This window comes from Galeopterus variegatus, unplaced genomic scaffold, assembly GCF_000696425.1.
Source record: "Galeopterus variegatus unplaced genomic scaffold, G_variegatus-3.0.2 Scaffold1401, whole genome shotgun sequence".
NCBI classification, from domain to species: Eukaryota; Metazoa; Chordata; class Mammalia; order Dermoptera; family Cynocephalidae; genus Galeopterus; species Galeopterus variegatus.
The window spans coordinates 80733-105116 of NW_007727512.1; the positions used below are offsets into that span (position 1 = coordinate 80733).

The following is a 24384-nucleotide window of genomic DNA, read 5'->3' on the forward strand; positions in this document are numbered from 1 at the left end:
AACAATCTTAAATCAAGTGACTGTTTAAATATACCATGGTTCAATCCACACAGTGGAATAAAATACAGCAAAGATCTCCAAGATATACTATAAAGGGAAAACTAAGGAGCATAATAGAGTACATATTATGCTACCATCTGTATAAAAAAATCTGAAAAGGATACATAATAAGTAATGACTTGCACTAACAGAATATTCCAGGAAAGTTACATAAGGAACTGGGAACCCTGGCTGGCCCAAGAAAGGGAACTGACGGGCTAAGGGACAAGGGGGGTGAGGGGTGGGGAGGAACAAAATTCTTTACTTAAACAACTTTTTCTATTTTTTTCTTGTTGTATCAGATGTATATATTACTCATGCAAAAAATAAATTTAATTTGTAAAAATAAGTAATAAAAAAGATATAAAGATCCTTCCTTGGTTAATAATAAATTCAGAATTTAATTTAAAATAATTTTAGGGCTGACNAAGATCCTTCCTTGGTTAATAATAAATTCAGAATTTAATTTAAAATAATTTTAGGGCTGACTCCATGGCGCACTCGGGAGAGTGCGGCACTGGGAGCGCAGCAGTGCTACCGCTGCGGGTTCAGATCCTATATAGGGATGGCCGGAGTGAGCGCACGGTGCGGCCGGTCACAAAAAAGACAAATAAATAAATAAATAAATAAAATAATTTTAAATAGGTTTTTAAATCACAAAAGTAATACATGTTCATTACACACATATCTTTCCTCAACTAATCTGACTTAGAGATAAGGCATAGATAAGTAATTCAAAGTCAGTAATTCTNGGAGCGCTGCCATGCTCCCAAGCGGCGCACTGTAGCAGTGCGCCACCGGGCCGGCCCCCACATGTGATTTCTGACCATACTTAATATGCCTGCTCAGCTATGCAGGAAACTTTTCTTCTTCCATGTCCTTAACAGCTGCTTTGCCTCGAAACAAATCTATGGTCATACCAGGAAGAAGCAACCCTTGGTGCTGCTGCCACTTCAGTGCCTGTCCCAGTGATACCATGAGATGAGATGGAGGCACCACACTGACTTCCCCAGCTAAGGCCTGGACAATTGCTGCTCTTCTCTTTGCTACTTCCATCTGGATATGCCTCACGAGGATCAAAATAAGACCTGGCCAAGAGGTTCTCCAGATGAATATACCACTCTGGCTGCGTTTGTTTTAACATGATCATGGGGTCAGTCTGTCTCAGAAATGACCTGGCAGCACCCAACTGACAGAGCCCTATCAATTCCAGAACAACTTGTTCATAGAGGTCAATGAGGGTTTTGTCTGGCAATTTCAGAGATTGTATAGCCTGTAAAATGGTATCCCAATGGCCACTATTAATGTCAGCCACAAAACTCTCAATGCTGTCCACAGTATTCAGAGACACAGTAGTCTCCTCCTGTAAGGTAGCTAATGCCCGATGTAAACTATTCTCCTTCAGGTACTGCATGATGAGGCAGATCACATCCGAAGATTCGATTTTGATTGACAGTGATATCTTGCTGTGGACCCAGGCCCTTCTCCACTCCTCAGGAGTTTCATTGTTGCTTTTTGGAGCATGCTGTTCCCTGGATCTGGTCTTTCTGCAAAATAAGCTTAAGCATATACATCTAAGAGCAATAAATAATGCTGGTTGCTTGGGCCTCAGCACAATGCCTTACATTCCCGTAGCTCAGATTCCCCTTCCCTGTGTTGGTCCCAATATTATAATTACTTGCTTCTTCAGCATAAACTAGCCTATTCTGATTGGCACGGAAATCACCACATTAATTTTTACCAAGAATTATAAGAAGTAAATATAGCAAAAGTATTTGAAAATGCATTTCTTATATAGGGAAACTAAAGTTTTGGAAAAGGTCACTCCCACTCAGTCAAAAGATATAAAGCACATGGGCCGAGCCCGTGGCGCACTCGGGAGAGTGTGGCGCTCCCGCCGTGGGTTCAGATCCTATATAGTGATGGCCCCTGTGCTCACTGGCTGAGCGCAGTGTGGCCGGTCTCAAAAAAAAAGGACAAAAAAAAAAAGATATAAAGCACATTAATTTTCAGTCTAACACCCAGTTTTTCTCTCTTTTTCTAAAATGCAAATTTGAGTTTTAGTTTTTCTTAACAGCAAAAAACCCACAAAAAACAAAAAACTAAATTTTAAACTTTTTTATTTTGCAGTGCTTAGAAGAAAATTTATATTTGTAAACACCTATATTAAAAATAAGAAAAATCTTGGGCTGGCCTGTGGCTCACTCAGGAGAGTGTGGTGATACCACCAAGGCCACAGGTTAGGATCCCTATATAGGGACAGCCGGTTAGCTCGCTTGGGAGAGCGTGGTGCTGACAACACCAAGTCAAGGGTTAAGATCCCCTTAACAGTCATCTTTGGAAAAGAAAAAAAAAAGAAAAGAAAAATCTCAAATCAGCAATGTAAACTTTTACCTTAAGAAAACAGAAAAAGAAGAGCAAACTAAACCAAAATGAAATATACGTAGGAAATAAAGATTAGAATAGAAAAACACAAAACAGAATTTAAAAGCATTAGAGAAAATCAACAAAACTAAAAGTTGATTCTTTAAAAAGATCAACAAAATTTGCAAACCTTTATCTAGATTGATCAAGAAAAAAAGAGAGGAGACTGCAATTACTAAAATCAGAAATAAAGCAGGGGCAAGGTACGGCCATTGCTGCTTCTATTACTCTGGAGCAGGCTTTGAGGAGAGAGATGTCCTCTTCTTTTCCAGGTCTCTGCAGGTGACTCTCCTTGTGTCATGTAGTCCAGTGTCTGGCACGATGCCTGCACGGTGGCTGTGGCTACTGCTGTGGTGTAGAGCCCCTTTTGCAGCAGTGTGGCAGTGGTTGTGGTGGGCCACCCACGTGGAAGTGGCATTTTCTGCGTGCTCCTTGCCTGCTTCCTGGTGGGGTTTGCTGCCCTCGGCGTGCTCTGTTTCTTGCTTGCTTTCAGGTGGGGGGGAGGGGGGCAGGGAGAGAGGAGTGTGGGGCTGCCCTCGGCTTCTGCCTAGGAACCCCAGCGTGCTCTGTTTCTTGCCTGCCTCAGGGCGGGGGACAGGGGTGCTGCCCTTGGGCTCCTACCTAGGACCCGGGTGAGCTCTGCTGTTTGCCTGCTTCCAGGTGGTGAGGGGGCTGCCCTCAACTCTAGCCTAGGATCCCAGTTATGTTCTCCAAACCCAATATTTCAAAAAATTGACTGCTAGTAATTTTCTCTCTACAGAAAGATTCATAATAAGATTTTTTTTTTTGGCAGCTGGCCAGTAGAGGGATCTGAACCCCGGATCTTGGAGTTGTAACAACGTGCTCTAACCAACTGACCACGCATAATAGGATTCTTGAGAGTAGTAAAAAATTCCTCTTAACTGAAATAAGATTTGATTTTTTTGGCAGCTTGCCCATAGGGGGGCAAACCCCAACCTTGGGTGGTAATACAGTGTTATAACCAATTGAGCTAATCAGCCAGCCCAAGTTAAGCACTTTAAAATGCCAAAAAATGAGTTGACTTATGAAACTTTGATTTGTATTCTCAGGAAATCATATGTAAAGTGACGTATGCCTATAAGCATATTTTAGAGAAAAGGAGTTATGAGAGGGCCGATTTCTAGTTTGGAGTACAGCAGGTGGAGGAGTCAAGAGATCATGACCCCTTAAAGAGTCCATCTCCAGGTTTAGCCCCAAAGCACTAGTCTCTGAACCCTTCTTTCTATTTGCAGTAAATGTCCTTTCTGCCCCCTGCAGGACCAATTCAGTTCTGAGAGAGTTGTTGTTCTAGGTAAAGCTGAGTCTATTCTGTGTGTTTATTTGTTCACTCATTCAACAGTGACTTACTAAGCACCTTCTATGAGCCTGTGCTAAGCTCTAGATATAACCATGAGCAAAACCTAAGGCCATGGATCCTGCTTCCAGGAAGCCATGGGCTAGCAGGGAGACACATAAACCAGGATCTGGCTTGGAAGGGTCAGGAAAATCCTCACAGAGATAGCAAACTCTTCCAGAGGAGAGGGAGAGGAGAGGAGAGGGGTCAAGTTTCACAGGCAGAGGCCACAGCAGGCAATGTGCAGAGAGGTCTGGAAGGGCTAGAGGGGGAAGGCGAGGGAAATGAAAGGAGTTCAAAGTGTGGAGTAGAGAATGCATGGCCGAGAAAAATCATGCACTTGGTAGTTGCTGCCGTTTACTTGCTCTCTAAGATGCATAGCTTTTCTCCTTCACCCACCCGCCCCTTTTAAAAGAGAACAGAATGTAATTTAGAAGAATCAAATTTTATTTCATGAATTCGCCTACCTGGTTGAAAATATTCACAAAGGACGTGATCATTCACGTTCATACACAAGAGAAAGTTTGCTGAATATAAAATGCTCCTTTACCCATCCAACCCACTGCCAGGGATGGTGAAGTGCTTGCCTAGTCTATTGTGGGGCTTCAGTCCTCATGAATGTTGAACAGTTTGGCTACTTCATTGAGATCTTCATGTTGCTCACCATCCTTGATGATCTGAGGGAGAGAGTAACAATAGGTCTCTAACTCACTCCATGTGCGATGGTCAGGCCAGGCCCACACAATCGGGCTGCCTAGGCCAGACCCACATCACACTGGGAGGGAGTTGTGGGAACAGCTTTCTACTAACCCAAAATAAGCAGCTTGCCAACTCCCAGGCCACCCAGCTAAGTCCCAAGTAAAAAAGAAATGTTCTTGAGCCAAGGCTATACCTTTGTTCTGCTTAGGCATAATTTGACCTGGGTGGACAATGCATCTCAGGGTACCTGATGAAGCCACAGGAGTGTTTTCTGACCCACACTTCCCATCTTCCTCTAAGAGCTCTGACAGGCACCTACCTTCCTTGCTATTGGCATTCGGTTAAAGACGTTCCATAGCACGATCCCCACCACCACTCTGTCCCGGAGATAGAAGATGACACCTTTGCCGTAGTCTTCCCCTGGAACGGGGGCCTGTGGGACTGCAGGGGTGCTCGCAGGGATAGTGATTTCTGAGGCTTCAGACTCTGTTTCACTCTCTGATCGGATACCAGTCCCTGTGGCCAATCCCCCAAACAAACAAATATACAAAATCAAAGCTTCAGTTATTATGAGCTTGGGAAATTCTAGAAGGCAAGTGTCTTCCAAGACCTCCTTCAAGCTGCTTCTAGATGATTTTTCTATGCCCCCTCGGTAAATCCTGGCGTTTTCCAACCTCTCTCCACTGACAAAGCCAAGGAAAATTCTTCCTTGCCAGCTCTCAGGCACAGGGTCAGTCTGACCCACAACTTCCCTCCCTTACTATCTCATTTTATCTCACTTTACACTATGGATATTTCCTGGTATCTGGATTTCTTCAAACTGCAGAAGACTTACTCTTGCCCTCTAAGAAACATTCTAGAGCTGCATGGTCCAGTACAGTAGCCACTATCCCTATATGGCTATTTAAATGAAAATTATTTCAAATTAAATAAAATGTTAAATTCAGTTCCTTATTTGCATTTGCCACATTTCAAGTGCTCAATAGCCACATGTGGCTAGTGGCTACTTTACTGGACAGAGATAGAACATTTCCATCATAACAGAAAGTTCTATTGGACAGTGCTGCTAGAAGGATACTTTAGTCAAAGAAGGAAGCACTTTTCATGTGGAAAAACCATATTGGAAGCATTTCTTCCTAGAATTAGAAGGTAAAGGAGGAGAATGGCAACATGAGAAGGGGGTCTCCTGAGAAAACACCAGGCTCCAAATAATACTGCCCAGTGGACATAGCAGTGACCGGGAGTTTATAAGTATTTGGGTCCCTCTCCTGGATTCACTTACCAGGAGAGATCAGAATTAAGGAGTATGGAATATACGTGAATTACACAGGAAAAGGACCTACGTATCCATATGTCTTGCTTTCTCCTTAAACAGCAGCTTGCCCTTGAAACACCTCTGGCAAAAGGACGCAGAGGTTAAATAACTTGAGCCAAGGTCATGGAATAAGGCCTAGGAGTTAAATAAAAGAGACATGTGTAGGAGAGAAGTCCATTCCAAGAGGTGCCTCCCATCTAAAGAAAACCTGGCATTAAGATCTGACAAATGGAATTAGAGGCAGCCCAAGAACTACTCAGCCCAGTTCTTTGCTACCCAGGACCCACAGAAGAAAGCAGGTCCTAAAGTAAGGTTCACCTGGTGCTTGAGATTAGCATGAAGCCTCCCCCGTCCAAAAAAAAGGAGAAAAGAAAAAAACCAAAAACAAAACCTAAAAAGTTCAAGTTTTCTTCATCACAGTTCTTCCTATCTCCTAGAGACAAACAAAATGACAGTCATTGAGCTAGCCACTGTCCACTGTCTAGGACGGACACTCACGATATTTGAGTATATGCTTTGACCAAGATACCTGATTTTGCCAGATCTCAGACCACTAAAGAGTGAAGACTTTAGGTTTGGTTTCTTTTAAAACACAACATGAAGAGAGGCTTTCACTGACAGCTCCCTCTGGCCAATACAGCAACTCCTTGTTCAGGCGATTTTGGACCACTGCTTCTCAACACTCTTCCAAGAGAAGTGGTTAGGCTTCCTTACCTGACTGCTCTGTGGCAGATTTTGGGTTGTCTTGTGCAGTTGCTTTTGCAAAAACACCAACTGTGGGTAAACTACTATCCACAAGACCAATAGCTTCGTAGCCAACATCAGGGCCCAAATCACTCCTAAAGAAGAAGAAAGGTTTTCTGTCAAGGGACTGTAAGGAATGACACAGAAGAACATATTCTCCATGACACCATACTCTCATGCCAACCAAAGAACTTAGTAGGTGTAACAACAATAGAAATGCCAAGCTGATCTGTTGCCACTAGGGCATCTGGGGACAATCACGAGAAAGCAGGATTATCTCAAACAGCTCTTATTTTTCCTTAAGAAGCCATTATACATATCACGTATCCATACAATGATCTAAACTTTTATGCCATGCCACATTTGGGGAGTGATGGGTTCCCCATTTTTGCTATTGGCTACCTTCTTTTAACTTGTCCTAACTGGTTTTGAAGCTGTAAAGAGTGTTCTAATTATGGAATTCAGAATTTAAGATGTTTTATGGTTTCACTGACCTTCAGTATTTCCCTATAGCTGTCATTTTTCAAGACTGAAATGCTTTCTATAAAATGGCACCTTCATCCACTTGGTCATTTTATTTTGATTGCTCTTGGAAACTTTCCCTATCATCATCATACCTTTTTTAATATGCTAGGAACTTCACAGAATATTTGAATCAGACAATTACCAGGTTGTTTGTAACAATCTAGGATACTCTAGCTGTTTTGTTTCTGGTGCTCTACATTTTGTTATCTTCTTGGCTGCAGTAGCTCAGTGGACTGGTGCCTTCAGGGAACAGTCTACAATGACTCTTGGGAATCTGCTCCTAGGACCTAACTGATCATTGTAAAGTTATGGACTATTTTTTTTTTTTCCTTTTTGTCTTTTTTTGTGACCGGCAATGGATCGCAACCCTCAGTGTTGCTCCCGCACCTCGCTCAGCCAGTGAGCGGCCGGTCTGTATGTGGGATCCGAACCCTCGGCGGGAACGCTGCCGCGCTTCCCAAGCGGCGCACTGTAGCAGTGCGCCACCGGGCCGGCCCTGGACTATTTTTTCCTAATTGTATCATCTTGTATGTGTTGACCCTGAAATTCATCTGTTATTTTTTTGCTGCTCACTCATAAAATTGTGCGTAACTGTCCTAAAATGTACTTCTATCAGCTGAGAATATCCCCAACAGAAACCACTTAGAAGCTTCTGAAACCTTGAAGTTCTTTTTATGTATCCCATCTTTCAAATAAACAAGATGAAACTGTGTCAAATAGGACCAGCCCTAGTATTCAGGAATGTCCACTGCCAACCCTTCTTCATCCAATGAACTACCTACATATACCTGACTTTGAACTGCTGATCTTAAGGGTTACATATGAGGGGGCTGCCTTTTGTTCATTATGTTGGGCTTGTTAGGGTTACTAGTAAAGAACAAATTAAAATATACTGCTGTCTATACCTAAGAGCAAACTTTGTACCACCCACTGTAGCTCAAACTCTGGGCTATTTTGCCAGAAGTGCCGGTGCTATCTCCATTCATTCACATAGTCTAACTTATGCCAAACAGGACACTTTTACCAGATGGCCACTTGGGAATAGAATGTGTGGACATGAGATGGAATTGTTTCTCCTCTATATGAAGCTAACTGGCCCACAAGAAAACCAAACCATAATCCTGTGTTATGATCCTATGAATACTGAGTTCTAACCAGTTGAGTCCCCAAGGCACACAACTATTACCAGAACATTGACTGATGCCAGTATGGTTTAGCAGCTCCAGTCATATTTTCTCCAGCCAACCTTCCGCTCACAACAGCGTGATCATGGTGCTCTACCCGCCTCCTACCCAGCTTTATATCGTAGAAGCATGCAGCATCTCCTGCCTTTGGAAACAAATACATAACATGAACACATGATAAAAAAGCAAGCAAAAGACAGAATATGAACTTTGGGGGCTCAAAGAAACCTTGCAATGTTAACTAATTAATGTTTTCCAACTATAGGACAGAATCATACCTAAACTATCAAAAACAGTTGAGATTTCATTTTTAAAAGACTATTCTGTTTCCACAAAGCTAACCTAAATCTTCTATGCTTCAGTTTACTTACGCCTATTTCTTCTCATTCTATCCTAGTGGACAGGATATCTGATAACCATGATTTGCAGAATACTCTTCTACATGTGGAAACCAGTTTTTCCATGTGACTGCCTCTCACCTAGAAATCTTTTCCACCATAAGATTTTTTGGTTTTGGTCATTCAGTATTCATTCGTTTATTCATTCATTCAACAAATATTTAGGGAGTACTTACGTACAAAAGCATTATGCTGCCTGGGTTGCTGAGACAAAACTGACATGAACTTCACCTACAAGGTGTGTATAACCTAGTACAGGAAGATGCAGTACTGTTTGTCACTACAGTGCAATGTAAACAAGTAATGTGCCATATGAGAGGTACAGATTAAACGAGCTAAGTGTTTCAAGATGAGGGAGAGAACCCCCACCTGGAGGTGAAGAGAGCCACCTTCATAAAGGATGTGGTATTTCAGCTCTCTAACCCTTTGTTCATCTTTGTGGCTGTTCAGACTTCTCCAAAGCAAACTGAAAATCAAACAAGTGAGCAATAGCAAAGTAAACTATGAAATCCACTTATAACTATGAATATTATAAAGTCAAACTGTTTACAGAGTCTGAGGCAACATGAAAAATGCTTACATTTATGATGTTAAGTGAAAAAGAGCAGAATAGAAATGTTTATATATAGAATGCTCATCACAACCATGTAAGACAAAGAAAAAAATGTGTGCATGAAACAAAGGAAAGGAAATACACCAAAATATTAATGGTTGCTGCAAGTGATTTTCACTGTTCTCCTTGTCTGTGTCTTCTACATTGGGCACACGTTACTTTTATAACAGGTTAAAAAAAAATCCAGTACATTTTATCTTTAAAAAAAAAAACAACAACAAACCAAACAAAAAACCCACCAAGTTTTAAAGGGGGAAAAAAATCCTTCCAAGGCTCCTATGTCCTTAGCTGCAGAGTTCATAATCAAACACAATACACTTGTAATGATCTAGCAATGGGGAAATTACCTCATGGTTCCTACATACTATAGTCTTATTTCATAATAAATTTTTAAAACAGCTAAAAATAGTATTTAAGGAAAATGAAAACAGAGTAATTTTCCTTTCCAGGGAACATGTTATAAAATTGCTTCATCCTCCATTCCCTGGACTCATGTTTGAGCAAAGAGAATAGCAGATCCGTCTAAGACCTGTGCATGTGCCCGCCAAGGGTTATGCCAATGGCTGCTGTCAACGAGCAGAACTGGAAGGGCTGTACTCCTGTAGGCATGCACACTGTTCATTTCATCTCCCATTAGCTTGCAGATGAGCCACACCTGATTTTCTTTTTTTCTTTTTTTTTTTGTCTTTTGTCTTTTTCCGTGTCCGGCAACGGATCGCAACCCTCAGTGTTGCCCCCATACCGGACCGGGGACTGGCAACGGGATCGCAACCCTCGGCGTTGCTCCCGCGCCTCGCTCAGCCAGTGAGCGGGAACCGGTCTGTATGTGGGATCCGAACCCTCGGGCGGGAGCACCGCCGCGCTTCCCAAGCGGCGCACTATCCAGTGCGCCACCGGGCCGGCCCACACCTGATTTTCTAAATCAAGCAGTTCACAAGTTTCTATTCTCTACCCTCAACTTCCAAACATTCTAACCCTATCTGATTAGGTTGTCGATGAGCTTTAGCACACCATCAGCAGACTTGCTCACAGGCTGGGGACAATGAATTGTGCCTACTCACACTGTAGCACACTTACCACCCAGATGTTAGAGCGTGCTTGTAGCTCTGCATTTACCCGGAAGCCCCCAAAATCTGAGTCTATTTCTAGTCCACCAGTCTTGGCCAACTCAACATTGGGCTCCAGGCCCACAGCAGCTACTATGTGGTCAGTTTCTACCTGAGGCAAAAAAGAAATAATTCAGTCAAATACCATAGTTTCCACTCATGCCTACAGACATAACAAATGCACATCAAGCCATCGAGAATTGGAGTTTTAAAAAATCAAAGGTTAACTTACCTCTAATAATAGATTTTAAGTTCTATTTCATAGACCCTGCCTGTCCCCCACTCACACATACCCCATATCACCTGTACAGAAATCTGCCACCCTTGTGAGGACTCAAAAATCTGTGATACAGATAGGAAGGGGCTAAAGGAAAGTGGTTCATAGGTGCCTGCTCTGGGTCTCATCATTCTCTGTTTTAATGGGGGCCAGTTAATTCAGAAAATTATGACAGGTTAATGGTGGCTGCCAAGAAAACTAATCTACCAGTGTCGAGTGAAGGAGTAAGAATGAGGGAAGGGGAGAGGAAAGCTGGAAGGTCTCCCGGCAGCTGGTCTTCCCCTACTTACCTTCCTGCCATCTGTCAGCTTGATGAGTAACCTGCCACTGCTGACTCCAACTGATTGCACAATAGCATTGGGCATCACCAGAACCCCTTCTGTAAAGGCAAATAAGACCCGAGGCTGAGCCCATGAGCCCATCAGGAGAAGTAGGGAAGATGACCAGAGGCCTCCCCCATAGTAAAACCAATAATCATCAGTACATAGGCAGTGTGGAGAGCCATGAGAACCTGTACCCACAGTTCATTTTTAGCACTTCCGGGAATTTGGTGCATCACATTCAGAACACAAAGATGAACTTGGCTGACTGGAGGATGATGAAAACATTACAACTGCCAGGTGAACAGGGCTTATGTCAAGGGGGTTCCCAAAGAAGATATAACTGCCTTAGGCCACATGCAAAGGAAACAGAGTGGCAGCATATGGAAATAGTCTCTTTACCTCGTCTGACTTTTTCCATGGTCCAGTTGCTGAGGTATTCAGGGAGGACCTTTCCCATATTTCCCTTCTCAGGGAAGAGTTGAATCACTTCTGTGCCCAAGGCTCGAGCTAGGAAGAAGAAATGGAGCAGTTACAGTAGGAGGCAAAAGCCAATCCTAGAAAGACAGGAAGAGAAGTAAAGGAGCACTATGCAGCCCTTACTAAACACTAGGCAAAGGTGCAGTACAAGCCAGAGCTTTCACTTGTGGGCACAAGGGCTTTGGTGCTCAAGTTCATTCATAAGGCAAATACAAGTGCCAGAACTGCTGTCCCTGGATTAAGCTACAGATTGAATTCAGTGCACTTCCACACTTGCAGTCACCTCAGGCTTACACAAGCGCTTCACAACCTCTGAATAGGAAGCATCCTCCTGAGAAGATGCCCTGATTTTACCTAGCTGAAAAATAATATTAAGATAAATGGCTGACATGAAACATTCAAACTGGAACTCACAGATCTGTCAAGCTGAGAACTATCATGTACCTGAAGGAAGTGTTTGGCTTTTTACAGGGAGCAGCAGTTCAAAGACACACAAAGTTTTGTAATCTGCACTGATTGCCCTTATCATCTTAATAATTCGCTTTCCTTAATATTTTATTTCTAAGGAGTCCTGGCATAGAGGCTAGAGGAAAAGAAAGAAAGAAGCGCTGTTAAGTTGCCCAGATGACAGCTTTTTGGTCGCCAAGGGATCCCTCACCAGAACTAATCTCAGTGCTTAACTTTTCACCATATAAACCTTAATCAAACTCATTCTACTGATCCTGGCATCTCTGGAATTTGTGAGAGCCCACCAAAAAGCATGTGATAGAAGACTAAGAAAGAAAACCAAGGTTACTACTCAATACTCACCCTTTCTGCCAAGTGCACAGGCCAGTTCACTACCAAGGAAGCCCCCACCGATAATCGTAATCGACTTGACTTCCCGTGAAATCTTCTCTAAGGCTCTAAAATCTCCAATCTGCAGGATCACACCAGTTTAGTCCACTAATTTCCCAAAGGGGCATAAAATAATAATACCAGGAAATATTTTCCTCTAAATCTCCAACAACAGTAATTTGCACATAAAATTTTCTCATTATATAAAGTGGCTCAATTATAGCCTCTATGTTATTAATGCAAATTTCCTTCACCATTGTAACATTCCTTCTATCAACAGTGGTTCTCAACTGGTGGCACTTCATCCTCCCTTTTCCTCAGGGGACATTTGGCAATGTCTGGAGATATTTTTGGCTGTTAGGGCAAGGAGATGCTGCTAGTATTTAGTGGGTAGAAGCCAGGCATGCTGCTAACATCCTACAATGCACAGGACAGCCCCCCACAACAATTATCCAGCCCAAAATGTCAATAGTGCTGAGGTTAACAAACCTTGTTCTATTAAGAACTTAAAGGATCGTACAAATCATATCAAATATGCCTAAGGGTGGCTGGAAAATTATAGCAGTTTTTATAAGCAAAGCACAGTGTTAAGAAGCAAACCATTCCCCTTCCTTTTAAAAAAAAAATAAAAATAAAATAAAAAGATGACTGGTAAGGGGATCTTAACCCTTGACTTGGTGTTGTCAGCACCACGCTCTCCCAAGTGAGCCATGGGCTGGCCCTTCCCCTTCCTTTTTACATAGGTACTTTTAACTTTTCTCCACATAGCATTTGCAATGAAAAATGCCAAGAGGCTCTGAGGAGTTCCAATGAATCAAATGCATCAGGAAAAAACAACTATGGGAGGGCAACTGGAAGGAACTATAGTAAGCAATAAAAGCACTACGTGTATTTTTCTCCTAGGAGCTTAAAACCCTTGAGTGAGGTATTTGAGGTGCAGGGAGAGGAAGTGACTTGCTTAAGGCCAGATAACAAGTCTACAGAAGAGCCATAAATAGAACTTGGTTCTCCCAATCCCCGGGTGGGTACTTGGGGACCACGAGATTACACTACCTCTTCAAAAACAGCACAACAAAAACACTAAAGCAGACAATTACCTTTCTGAAAAGTGTTGTTCTACACTTCACCTCTGCTCCAGCCCTATCAATGACAGACAGATTTCTTGGAGTGCCTCCTAGAAATAAGAGGAGGAAAAGCCTTTAGCTCAACAAGCAGGAGCTAGCTCAAACAATGCCCCCCAAAGGTAGAGCCCTCTTCACTTAGGACTGTGGTATGTGGGGTGGGGGGGAAGGGGGAGTGCACGCATGCACATGCACACATGCACACACGTGCTCCCTGCTGGTGCCAAGTCAGCAACAACAGGATACAATGGCTTTATTTTCCTTCAACTCATCTCACAGCAGGCTTTTAAAAATCAATTTCCTTTGAGAAGCAGATTTGAGGGTCTCTCTTCAAGGTCCTCCCCACCCTACCCATAGCTGGCCAAAAGGCCTCACTCTTTGCTTCTTCATTCCCTTCTATTTCTCACAAGAGTCACCAGTTAGCATAGCTACACTGGTTTAATCAACTGCTTCAGTCTCCTCTCTTTATTCGTGAATGGAACTGGCAATGAAGCCACATGGCTGTATCACTTTCAGGGCACAGAGCACAGGGCGAGGGCTAAGCAGGAAGAGAAAAAAGGGAAACTTCATCATGCCTTTACCAGAAGGAATAGCAAGGATAAACCAGAATGGCAGGTGATCCAGAACATTTAGTGAACCTGCACTTAACCAGGTTTTGCATCAAGAGAAGACACCCACTTCAGAGTCTGGGTTTCAGTTTTCTTAAGGTTAAGTAGTAATGCTTTCTATAGAGAAGGCCAGACTCTAAAACTTGAATGAGCTGTATCAGGGAAGAAAGTCATCTCCAGAAATACTCACCAGTTGCAATCAAGCACTTTTCATAGGTTATTTTAGAGCCATCATTAAGTTTCACCATGTTGCCTCTCACATCCAACTGTACTACCTATTACAATCACATACACAAAAGAGGTAGAGATGAATCAGCTCCGAAAAAAATTTTGAGATATAATTCACATAACATAAAATTCATTTAAAAATGTACAATAATCACAAGGTTGTACAACCATCACCATTATCTAACTCTAGAATATTTCCATCACTCCTTTAAAAGTCTCTGAACCTATTAGCTGTCAGTCCAATGAGAAGAATTAGCTCTTGACTCAAAGTGATCCTTACGAAACCATTTCTAAGCAATCATTGGAACCATAGCTTCTGGTACCCAGTTTCTTCAAGTGGTCATAAGTTCCTAAGCAGCCAACATTAGAGCAAGCCACAACAGTCCCAGAGGTCTTACATGATTTGTGGAAATAGAGAATAGGGACAGCCTTTTCTATTTGGCTGTTTTGAACTCTTATATCTTTGTTAACAAGTCTCCTACATCCACGTTTTTACAGAATTCTTTCTCCAGCTTCTAAGCCTTCACTGAAACTTGGCTCTCCCCTAAGGATAGCTTACATGTAGAGACTGTTCATTCAGCCACAATCCACATCACAAGGCCAGGAGGAGGTGTTGGCATTTTCCAGGCTTCCTGAGGTTACTCTTGCTGCTGCTTCCAGATTCTTATACTGTACTTTTATTCTCCTCTGAGGGACACAAACTTATATCCCTACAAACCACTGTTATCAAGTCACCTGGCCACTCCTCTTCATTCACTGAAGACCTTGAAACCTGGTTCATACTTTCCCTCTCAGCCATATCTAGAATCTTGTTATTTCCTAAACTGCTACTTCTACCTCAAATATCCCACTCTTCGGTCACAATTTTCTATCCTTCCAGCTTTCTTTCTGTCCCACTGTCTCCTATACTTGCTTTCAATTTTCTCTGTTTACCTGGCTGGCTGTTCCATTCCAACTAAACTGGGCCAGCGATAGATCATCCAAACTGTTCTCCTGTCTGCACCCTTAATTCCTTTGCATCCTACTTTCCTTCTTATGGTTAAGGGCTTGAGCTTTGGAGTCAGACAGACAATGGTTCCAGTCTCTGCTCCACTCCTTACTAGCTGTGAGACCATTCATTCACAAAATATTTATTAAGCACCTACTATGTGTCAGGCTCTGTGCTAAGTATAAGTACTAGGGACACAATGATGAGAAAGACTGACAGCCTCCTTGCCTTCAGAGTTTAGTAGCCAAGACAGACAACTGAACAAGTACTAACAATAATCAAGAGCGATGAATGTGATACGAGTGGAAAGGGCAATCTGGTCAGGTTGGGTTGGTTAGCTTTCCAGAGGCAATGACATCAACTGTGATCTGATGAATGATTAGCTTCTTTGGCCTTCTTTGATTTGTCCTTGGTAAGCTCCCTCTTCAATCCAATCCCACTACTCAGCCCCCACGCAGTTCACTCTCAGATATAGCTACCTTATATCCTATTTTACTGCAAAAACAAGTGAAGCCATTAGATGTGACCTTCCTCAGATTCCCATAAGGGTTCCCACCTCCCCAAGCCCCTGAATAAAAGTTATTCATATCTACCTTTACTTTCTTTCTTCCAGCTTCTGAGATGAGGGGTCCTTTCTGTTCTGTTTCTGTGCCTGACCCCCATCCCCTCCTTTCTCTCTGAAACCTTCTCCCATCAGTCACCCACTCATTTCCCATGCCATCCCTGACATCTTCTACTCTCAGCCCATTAACATGCTTGTCCCATCGGTAAGTCCCTCCTTAGATTCTACGTCCCTGTCAAGCTCTTGTCCAATCTCCATCTCCCATTTCTCATTTAAACTTTTTGAAAGAGTAGTTTATCCTCTTTTCTGACTTCATGATGGTATGTGAACTGCCAAATCTACGGGGACATTTTACAATTCTTTTCTTCCCAGATTCCTCTGCCACAGTAAAACTGTGGATCACAACCTCTTTGAAACTCCCTACAACCTTGCCTCCTGTCCTGGGTCCTCATTCTGCTCTTTAAGTTTCTTCCTCATCTCCGTTGTGGGCTCTTCTTCTTTAAGCCTGCCTCCTAAAAGCTGGGGTTCCCTAGGACTCAGTCATTCCCCCACTCCTCATTAGAAAAGTTCTTCCTGGGAGGCCTCACTCACCCTCATGGTTTCAACTCCTACATATATGTGGATGATTCCCAGATCTCTATCTGAGCCCAGACCCCTCCTCTGAGCGTTGTAGTCATATATCCAGCTGCCCAGAAGACACCTTCAAGCAGATATTCCACGCCATACATAACAGTCCCAAACTGAAATTTTTCTTCCCCCTTAAGCTAGTTCCTCCTCTTGTAATGTCTTTCTCAGTTGGGGCTATGCCACCACCCACTCAGACACACAAGGAGAAATTAGAAAGTCATATCTGCCTCCTCCCTCTCCTTCATCTTCCACCTTCAATCAACCACCAAGCCTTGTCAAGTCTGCCTCCCAAGCATGCCTCAAGTCTGTTCCCTACTCTTCATCACTTTTCCATCAGGAAGTTATACAATGGGGGTATTAAAGAGCTTGGGCTCTGGAATCAGAATGGCTGGGTTCCAATTCTGCAGTCAGACAAACCTGGGCTCAAATTCTGTCTCCGCCACTTTAATAAGCTAGGTGAGTTTAGTCAAGTTATTATTTGTTACTATTATTATTATTTTGGTGGCTGGCCAGTTCCGGGATCCGAACACTTGACCTTGGTGTTATAACACTATATTCTAATCAACCAAGCTAACTGGCCAGCCCAGTTATTAAAAATTTATTTATTTATTTTAAAATCTCAATTTATTTCTCTGTAAAATGGAAATAGTAATACCTACCTCATAAGATTATTATGAGGATAAAATGAAATAATACACATAAAGCATTTAAAAACTGTGCTTCCAAGATTAGAATAGGTACTACATAAATTTTAGCTCTTACTTTATTCTTCTTCTTCATTGTCGTCATCATCATCATCACTACCACTGCTATCCTAACTTGGGCTGTCATCATCTCTTGCCTGGATTATTGCAATAATCTTTGAAATGGTCTATCTCTAGTCTTGTCTCCCTGAAATCCATCCTCCTCACAGCCAACAGTGATTATTTAAAATTCAATCCAAGTGTTTTATATCCTTGCCTAACACTCAATAGTTCTCCAGTGCAGATTAAGGCCAAGCTCTTTTGCAGGACAAACAAAGCTCTCCACAAACACATCGTAACTGTGTAACTTCTTGGTTTCATCTCTTGCTACTCCGACTTGTACTTTCAGCCTTTTTCACTCCTCTAGTCTGAGGAACGCTCTTCACTCTTCTCTAGTCTGATGAATGCCCCTTTATTGCATAAGATTTCCCGTTCTATAAGACTTTCTCCTATAGGAAGCCCTCCTGAAACCGTCATTCTACTAGGGATTCTTCAGTAATTCCCACAACACACGGTGTATCTCTCTCTTATCACATATCTATGTGTTATGATATCTGTTCACATTTCTGCCTAACACTGTTTGCCCCTAGAGGGTAGGGCCTATGTGTTATTTTAGGAGACACTAAACACACAGTGTCTCATACCAGCTTATCCACAAACCTATATCCATCTTCTCTACCTAATGTCCCCTTAGAAGAGAAGTGGGCCTGTCCCTATCAAAAGTAAATCCTTCCACTCATGCTCTGGATCCCTTCTACTCTGGGCTTTGCTCCCTCAGAGAACCCCTCCCTTTCTACTAGAACATCACCATTAGTTTATAAGCACACTTTCGTACCTCCCTCTAACAGAAACAAAACATAACACAACAAAACCCTCCTGGGGCCCCACAAATGCCCTCCAATAACTGCCGCCATTACTCAGGCATTCACCTTTGTAAAGTCTAACAATATTTTCCATGCTGAGTTACGCTTGAGTTATTTTACTGTCCTAAATAATATGCATTTGCCAATCTCCTGTCATCAATAATCCCAGAGAAAAGTTAGCATGGAAAAACAGGAAAAAGGAGGAAAGGCAGAAGAGCAAACAGGAGAGGTAACAGCTTTTAGGGTCATGCTCTCCAACAATTTGACTTCCCTGCGAAAGTTTAGTCGGAATGCTACCCTAGGCTTTGATACTAGTGCTCTCCTCACAAAGACACACTAAACAGTATCACACCGAAAATGACTTGACCCTTCTTAGATGAATTACAACGATAGGACAGAAATAAATAGTAGTAGAAATACATGTTGCCATATACACTGGTGGGCACATACACAGAGCCTGACAAAGGAAGCAGCCTAGTAGCTTACCTTCTTCCCAGTGAGGACAGCCACACCACCATTCTCAGTGTGAGGCAGGTCCTGGGCAGAGACATAGAAAGAAGGTGGCTGGAAATATATGCTGTATGGAGAAGAGGGAGAAAATACTATAAGCACCTAGAACTGCTATCCACTTCTTTCACAGTTTTTTTTTTCTTTTCTTGTATTTTGGCAACTGGCCGATATGGGGACCTGAACCCTTGACCTTGGTGTTACAAGGCTGTGCTCTAACCAACTGAGCTAACTGGCCAGCCTCCCCCATAGGCTTTTTTTGTTTTGTTTTGTTTTGTTTTTCAAATGAAACATAATTGATTATACGTATTTGTGGGGTACAGAGTTGACTATCAACACTAGTGTACAATATGTGATGGTCAAATCAGGACAATTAGCTTACTCATCATTACAATACATAATCATTCTTTGTGTCCATTAACAAATTTCTTGCTGACCCTCCTCCCTCTTCCTTCTCGTAACCACAGTTTTGTTCTCTGTTTCTGAAAGTTAAACATATTATTGTGACTGACTGTTTGTTTCTTTCTTTTTTATATATTTTTTAGCTCCCACTTATGAGTGAGGACATGTGGTATTTCTTTCTGTGCCTAGCTTATTTCACTTATAATTTTCTCCAAGCTCATCCATGCTGCTGTGATGGGCAGAATTTCATTCTTTTTCATGCCCGAGTAGTATTCCATTGTGTGTATATGCCACATTTTCCTTATCTAGTCATCCGTTGAGGGACATTTAGGTTGGTTCCAACTCTTGGCTATTGTAAATAGAGCTGTGATGAACATGGGAGTGCAGGTATCCCTTCGACATGATGATTTCCATTCCTCTGGGTATGAATACCCAGAAGTGTGATTGCTGGATCATATGATCATTCTATCTTTAGTTGTTTGAAAAACCTCCATACTGTTTTCCATAATGGCTGTACTAATTTACAGTCTCACCAACAGTGTAGGAGGGTTCCCCTTTCTCTGCATCATCACCAGCATTTGTTATTCTCTGTCTTTTTGATTAGTGATGTTGAGCACTTTTTCATATACCTGTTGGCACCCCCCCATAGTTTTAATAAAACTAATTCCATTATGAACAACTTTTAGGAACACTTTCCAAAGTAAGTCTCTGAGGCCACTAAATCTTGATGGTGACTTGCCTATATAGAGGTATTCTAGATCAGTGGTTTTCAAATGGAAGCAATTTTGCCCCGAGGGGAAGTTTGGCAATGTCTGGAGACATTTTTGGTTATAACAACTTGGGTAGGGATTCTGCTATCTAGTAGGTAGAGGCTAGGGATGTTGCTAAATATCCTATGATGAACAGGATAGCCCCCCACCACCAGCAAAGAATTATCCTGCCCCAAAGGGTTGAGAAACCATACTCTAGACTTAAGTTAATTTCAAAGTAAGAACAAGAGGAGCATCCAAGGAGCTGGTATTCACATATCCACCAGAATGACTTATACAGAATGGTGCTAGTAAATGGAACAACTAGGTTTAGCTCCTGAGATAATTCTGCCTCAAAATATAACATATTAATTAACGGGTGGCTAACTTAATTGGAAGTACACATCCTGCTTGAAAATGGAACCTAGGGAAAAAAAAAATGGAACCTAGAGCTGGCTGGTTAGCTCAGTTGGTTAGAGCATGGTGCTGATAACACCAAGGTCCAGAGCTCAATCCCTGTACTGGCTGCAAAAAAAAAAGGGGGGGGGGAGTCTGACAGTGGAGATGAGGGAGACAGCTAGGTTTGTAAAATTTGGTCCACTACCAAAAGGATCACTAATGAGAAAAAAATTGGAACCCACAGAACATGGTACTGGAACTGAGAGATCTAAGGACTCCTTGAGAAGTAAAAGTTTTCTGGACCTGTATCTCCAAGTCTCTCATGCATTCTTTTTTTTTTAATTTTTAAAACTTTTTAAAAATTTTAAATTTTATTTTTTTCATTGTACATGTTTATAGGGTATAGTTTGTTGTTTCAACACATGCATATATTGTATAATGATCTAGTCAGAATTGCTGACATATCTATCACCTAAACATCTTATGCAAACATTTTAATAAAGAGGCTCTTCCTTATAGTCTTCCCACTATACCCTTGCAATTCTCAATGCCAGGTAGGCTGTCAAACAAAGTGCCATTAAACAGTTCCTTTACTTTTGCTTTTGTGGGACACATCTAAGCAAGTATAAAGAAGTGATAACATGGGCTGAGCTGATCTTCACCGGAGAAGTCTAATCTAAAGGTCCTGGAAATAGAAGCATTAGTATTTCAGAGTCCAACATTACACTGTCAGTGGTTGGTAGATCTGGTAACAGAATCTTGCCCTTTGCAGCCTGTTGCTTCTAAGCTGTACCAAATGCATACCAAAGCGGACTCTCGTGTACAGCCAAGTCATCCCTCCTATTCATTGCACATGGTCAATGGCAAAATCCTAACCCACTCCTAGTGCATAGTTGAAGTTGCTGATCAGGTCCATTTTACAAAAGCAAACACACCTTCTCTCTTTTCCATTCCACTGTCTGAATCGCAGTGTCTTTGTGACATTTGGATCATCTGAAAACCACAGTTCTTTTGAAAGAGGAGGTCGCATGTATGGCAGCTCAGGATCTTCAGACACAATCAGTACCTTTAGATACAAAAATGATGATACTTAGAGTCAAGTCACTTAAGAGGCAAATGTCAAAGTGTTCACATTGGCGAAGTGCTTGTAGACTATACCCTTTGTGCAAAGCAAAATAATGTGCACCTTACCCTGGCCCCAGGATCTCGAGCCCGGATGGATCTGGCTGCAGCAAAAGCAGCAGTGCCTCCACCAATTAGCAGGAAAGGAACATGACTTGGTGCCCTGACTTGAGGAACTGGCTCTCCTTCTGGAGCTGAAAGCAATAGACCAGACGGGTGAATGTTCTTAAGGTCCCAGATGACTCCTTGCCACTATTAAAAAAAAAAAAATCACCTTGCACTCATCTCAATCCTTTACATAAAGCTAGCAAAGTATGGTACCTACACTAATCTTAACAAATTTCACAGGATCCTGATGGGAGAGGAAAAGCAAGTATCCCTTTCATTTCACAAGTGAAAAATACAAATAAATAAATAAATAAAAGAGGTGAATGATTTTGCCAATGTCATTCATTCATTAGGTCTATACTGGAACTAGGACCTAATTTAAATATTTAGCTATTTCTAAAATATATTAGAAAGTATACATTAGAAGGTCTTTGCCCTTTCCATTAATTTTCTAGTGACCACCAGGAAAATATCAAGTTCAGTTTCACTTCTTGTTAACAAAAAAGGGGGAAAATCTGGGAGGTCAAGCGGGAATTATTATACAATGTTCAAGAATAAGGAGGTATTATTAGGCCGGCCCATGGCTCACTCGGTAGAGTGCGGTGCTGATAACACCAAGGCCACGAGTTCGGATCCTATATAGGGATGGCCGGTTTGCTCACTGGCTGAGCGTGGTGCTGACAACACCAAGCCAAGGGTTGAGATCCCCTTACCGGTCATCTTTAAAAAAATAAATAAATAAATTTTTTTAAAAAAGGAGGTATTATTGAAGGAAGTAAGGCATATTGCCCACCTAGAGTTGTGGGGCTTATTAAAGAATTAAAACATTCCTCTCTGAAAAATCAAGCAAATCATGTGGGATGGAAGTGACAGCTATGGCTATGTATTATCTTTAACAACTCAAAATTCCAAAGACTCGAAAGGGGAACAAAATAGACCAAAAGAATTTCCTCATTGAAAAAATGGTTTTCACCTATTTTCCAATAATTTTCCTTGCCAAGCTTGCTTTTTAAGAGCCTAGTATAGAGAAAAACAACCAATCATAATCGTCACTAGTTTTATTTTCACACCCAAATTCCAGCCAAATACTTTAACAAATTTCTCCCAGTTCTGGGATAATACCATAGTTTCTGGAAGCTTACAAACTCACCACCATCATCACTTCTACAAGATATCCATAAATCATAGTGCCCAAACTGTTTATAACTTTCCCTTCATAAGTCTCAAATCATACTGAGAACTAAGGGAATACTCACCAGATGATATGGCCCTTTTCTGTTTCTCTTCTGGTGTCAGCCCTAACCCTGATATTCGTTCATTATATCTTTTTTGGTCATCTTTTATAGTCTTGTAGACCTGCAGATTCAAACACGGAGGAAGTTTATTTCAACATACAGCTAGTTCATACCATACGTAATATTATCTTTCAATTAAATGAGAAGCTTTAGTCTACATAAGGTTAGTTCCTCTACGTTAAAACTACTAAGGGAAAGTTACTTTCTTAAGAAATAAATAATATTGGGCCGGCCCGTGGCTCACTTGGTAGAGTGCGGTGCTGATAACACCAAGGCCCCGGGTTCGGATCCCACATAGGGATGGCCGGTTCGCTCACTGGGTGAGCGTGGTGCTGACAACACCAAGTCAAGGGTTAAGATCCCCTTACCGGTCATCTTTAAAAAAAAAAAAAAAAAAGAAAGAAATAATATTGCGTGTTCATATACTTGGTATGGAAAGAATATATGTAAGCAGATGAAAATGTTCCAATTTCAGATTTTCTTAGGCTCTCTGTAAAGAACTCTCCTCATATTTAATTCTGAAGGTACAGCTAAAGAGAAAAGAAAAACATTTTATACCAGAAGAATAAAGTGCTTAGCTTTATATCAAGTACAGAAAGGAGTTTCGGACTATGCTGGACACTAACTGTGAAATCAATCTAGGTAGGAAGCTGGGACATAAGTTTTCCTAGTAGAAGTGCTAGGTTTTGCAGGGTATGCAGATAATGCTTGGAAACGTGGCTGCCTGTATCCTTACAGAGTAACTCATTTTTCCCTCAATGGTCTATCTTTTTCCTAAACTGATGAGATAGAGGAAGTCTCATTCAGAAATACTACACAAAGATATTTACTAAGGAAGAATAATAATTAAATAATAATAATAATAAAAATAATAATAATAAAGATATTTCCTGAGGGCCAAACACCCTGCTTAAAGACTTGTATTTCAAATATATGAGTACTTTCTCCTCTACCCTTTCAAATTGAAGAAGGGCAATTTAGCATTAGGACTAATTTTTTTGTTTTGTTTTAACATATGGCACCAGAGTTTGTTTATTAGAGACTTTCTAGAAAGTGGTAAACAAGAATGACTTTTTAAATTAAAAAACTTTTGCTCTTTGGTACCCCACAGGGTCAACAAGATAGGAATTTAAGTGGCCATATGTCAAATGAAATACCAGATTAATTAATTAATTGTGGAGAAAATAAAGACAATCAGAGGAAGTATCATAAAACATATCCTAAGAATAGTCCTATGACCCCCTTGCAGAGCAGCCCATTAGGCAACATGCTGCAATTGGGGAACCTGAACCCTGAGACCTGGGTTTAACATTTGTCAGCCTAGAAACATTAACATACCAGATGAATGGAGTAGAAAGTTGAATACTGCATGTTAAAGGACAATGATTATTCTTTCAATTTACTGCTACATTTATCAAATAAAGTGAATTCAATTAACATTAATTTTAGGAAGAAAGTTTTCTTATCTTTACATCAGATACTATACACGAGTTATTTATCTATACCTAAAAAATATATATTTCTTTTAAGAAAGAGACTTTTACCTAAAAAAGATAGCTTAATTTGGTCAACATGAGTGAACAAAGAAATAAATTGGGGCCATGTTCACATTAAGAAGGAAATCCAAAAATAGCCTAAGCCCAGCTCACACTACCTAATGGCTTCACACATGAAGGAAAAAGCAGACCAAGAAATGGTACTAATTATCCTGATTTGATTATCACACATTATACACAGGTATTGATAT

The 24384-nt window shown here is 41.4% G+C and overlaps 2 protein-coding genes across 2 annotated transcripts in view; both read right to left on the bottom strand.

Moving 5' to 3' along the window:
- Nucleotides 1-2881, bottom strand: part of LOC103593739 (WD40 repeat-containing protein SMU1-like) — a 14432-nt gene extending 11551 nt beyond the window's left edge. The window contains 3 exon segments of the mRNA XM_008576789.1: nucleotides 853-1084; nucleotides 1086-1586; nucleotides 2784-2881. Coding sequence (XP_008575011.1) covers nucleotides 853-1084; nucleotides 1086-1586; nucleotides 2784-2881 — 831 coding nt within the window.
- Nucleotides 2882-4243: 1362 nt separating this feature from the next.
- AIFM1 (apoptosis-inducing factor, mitochondrion-associated, 1) overlaps nucleotides 4244-24384 on the bottom strand; it is a 31603-nt gene continuing 11462 nt past the window's right edge. The window contains exons 3-16 of the mRNA XM_008576780.1: nucleotides 22599-22698; nucleotides 21304-21428; nucleotides 21048-21178; nucleotides 18542-18632; nucleotides 14235-14319; nucleotides 13413-13489; nucleotides 12289-12397; nucleotides 11401-11508; nucleotides 10969-11057; nucleotides 10373-10513; nucleotides 8287-8429; nucleotides 6546-6670; nucleotides 4836-5032; nucleotides 4244-4494 (exon numbers count right to left, since the gene is read on the bottom strand). Coding sequence (XP_008575002.1) covers nucleotides 4423-4494; nucleotides 4836-5032; nucleotides 6546-6670; nucleotides 8287-8429; nucleotides 10373-10513; nucleotides 10969-11057; nucleotides 11401-11508; nucleotides 12289-12397; nucleotides 13413-13489; nucleotides 14235-14319; nucleotides 18542-18632; nucleotides 21048-21178; nucleotides 21304-21428; nucleotides 22599-22698 — 1593 coding nt within the window. The 3' untranslated portion in view covers nucleotides 4244-4422. The remainder of the gene's footprint in view (nucleotides 4495-4835; nucleotides 5033-6545; nucleotides 6671-8286; nucleotides 8430-10372; nucleotides 10514-10968; nucleotides 11058-11400; nucleotides 11509-12288; nucleotides 12398-13412; nucleotides 13490-14234; nucleotides 14320-18541; nucleotides 18633-21047; nucleotides 21179-21303; nucleotides 21429-22598; nucleotides 22699-24384) is intronic.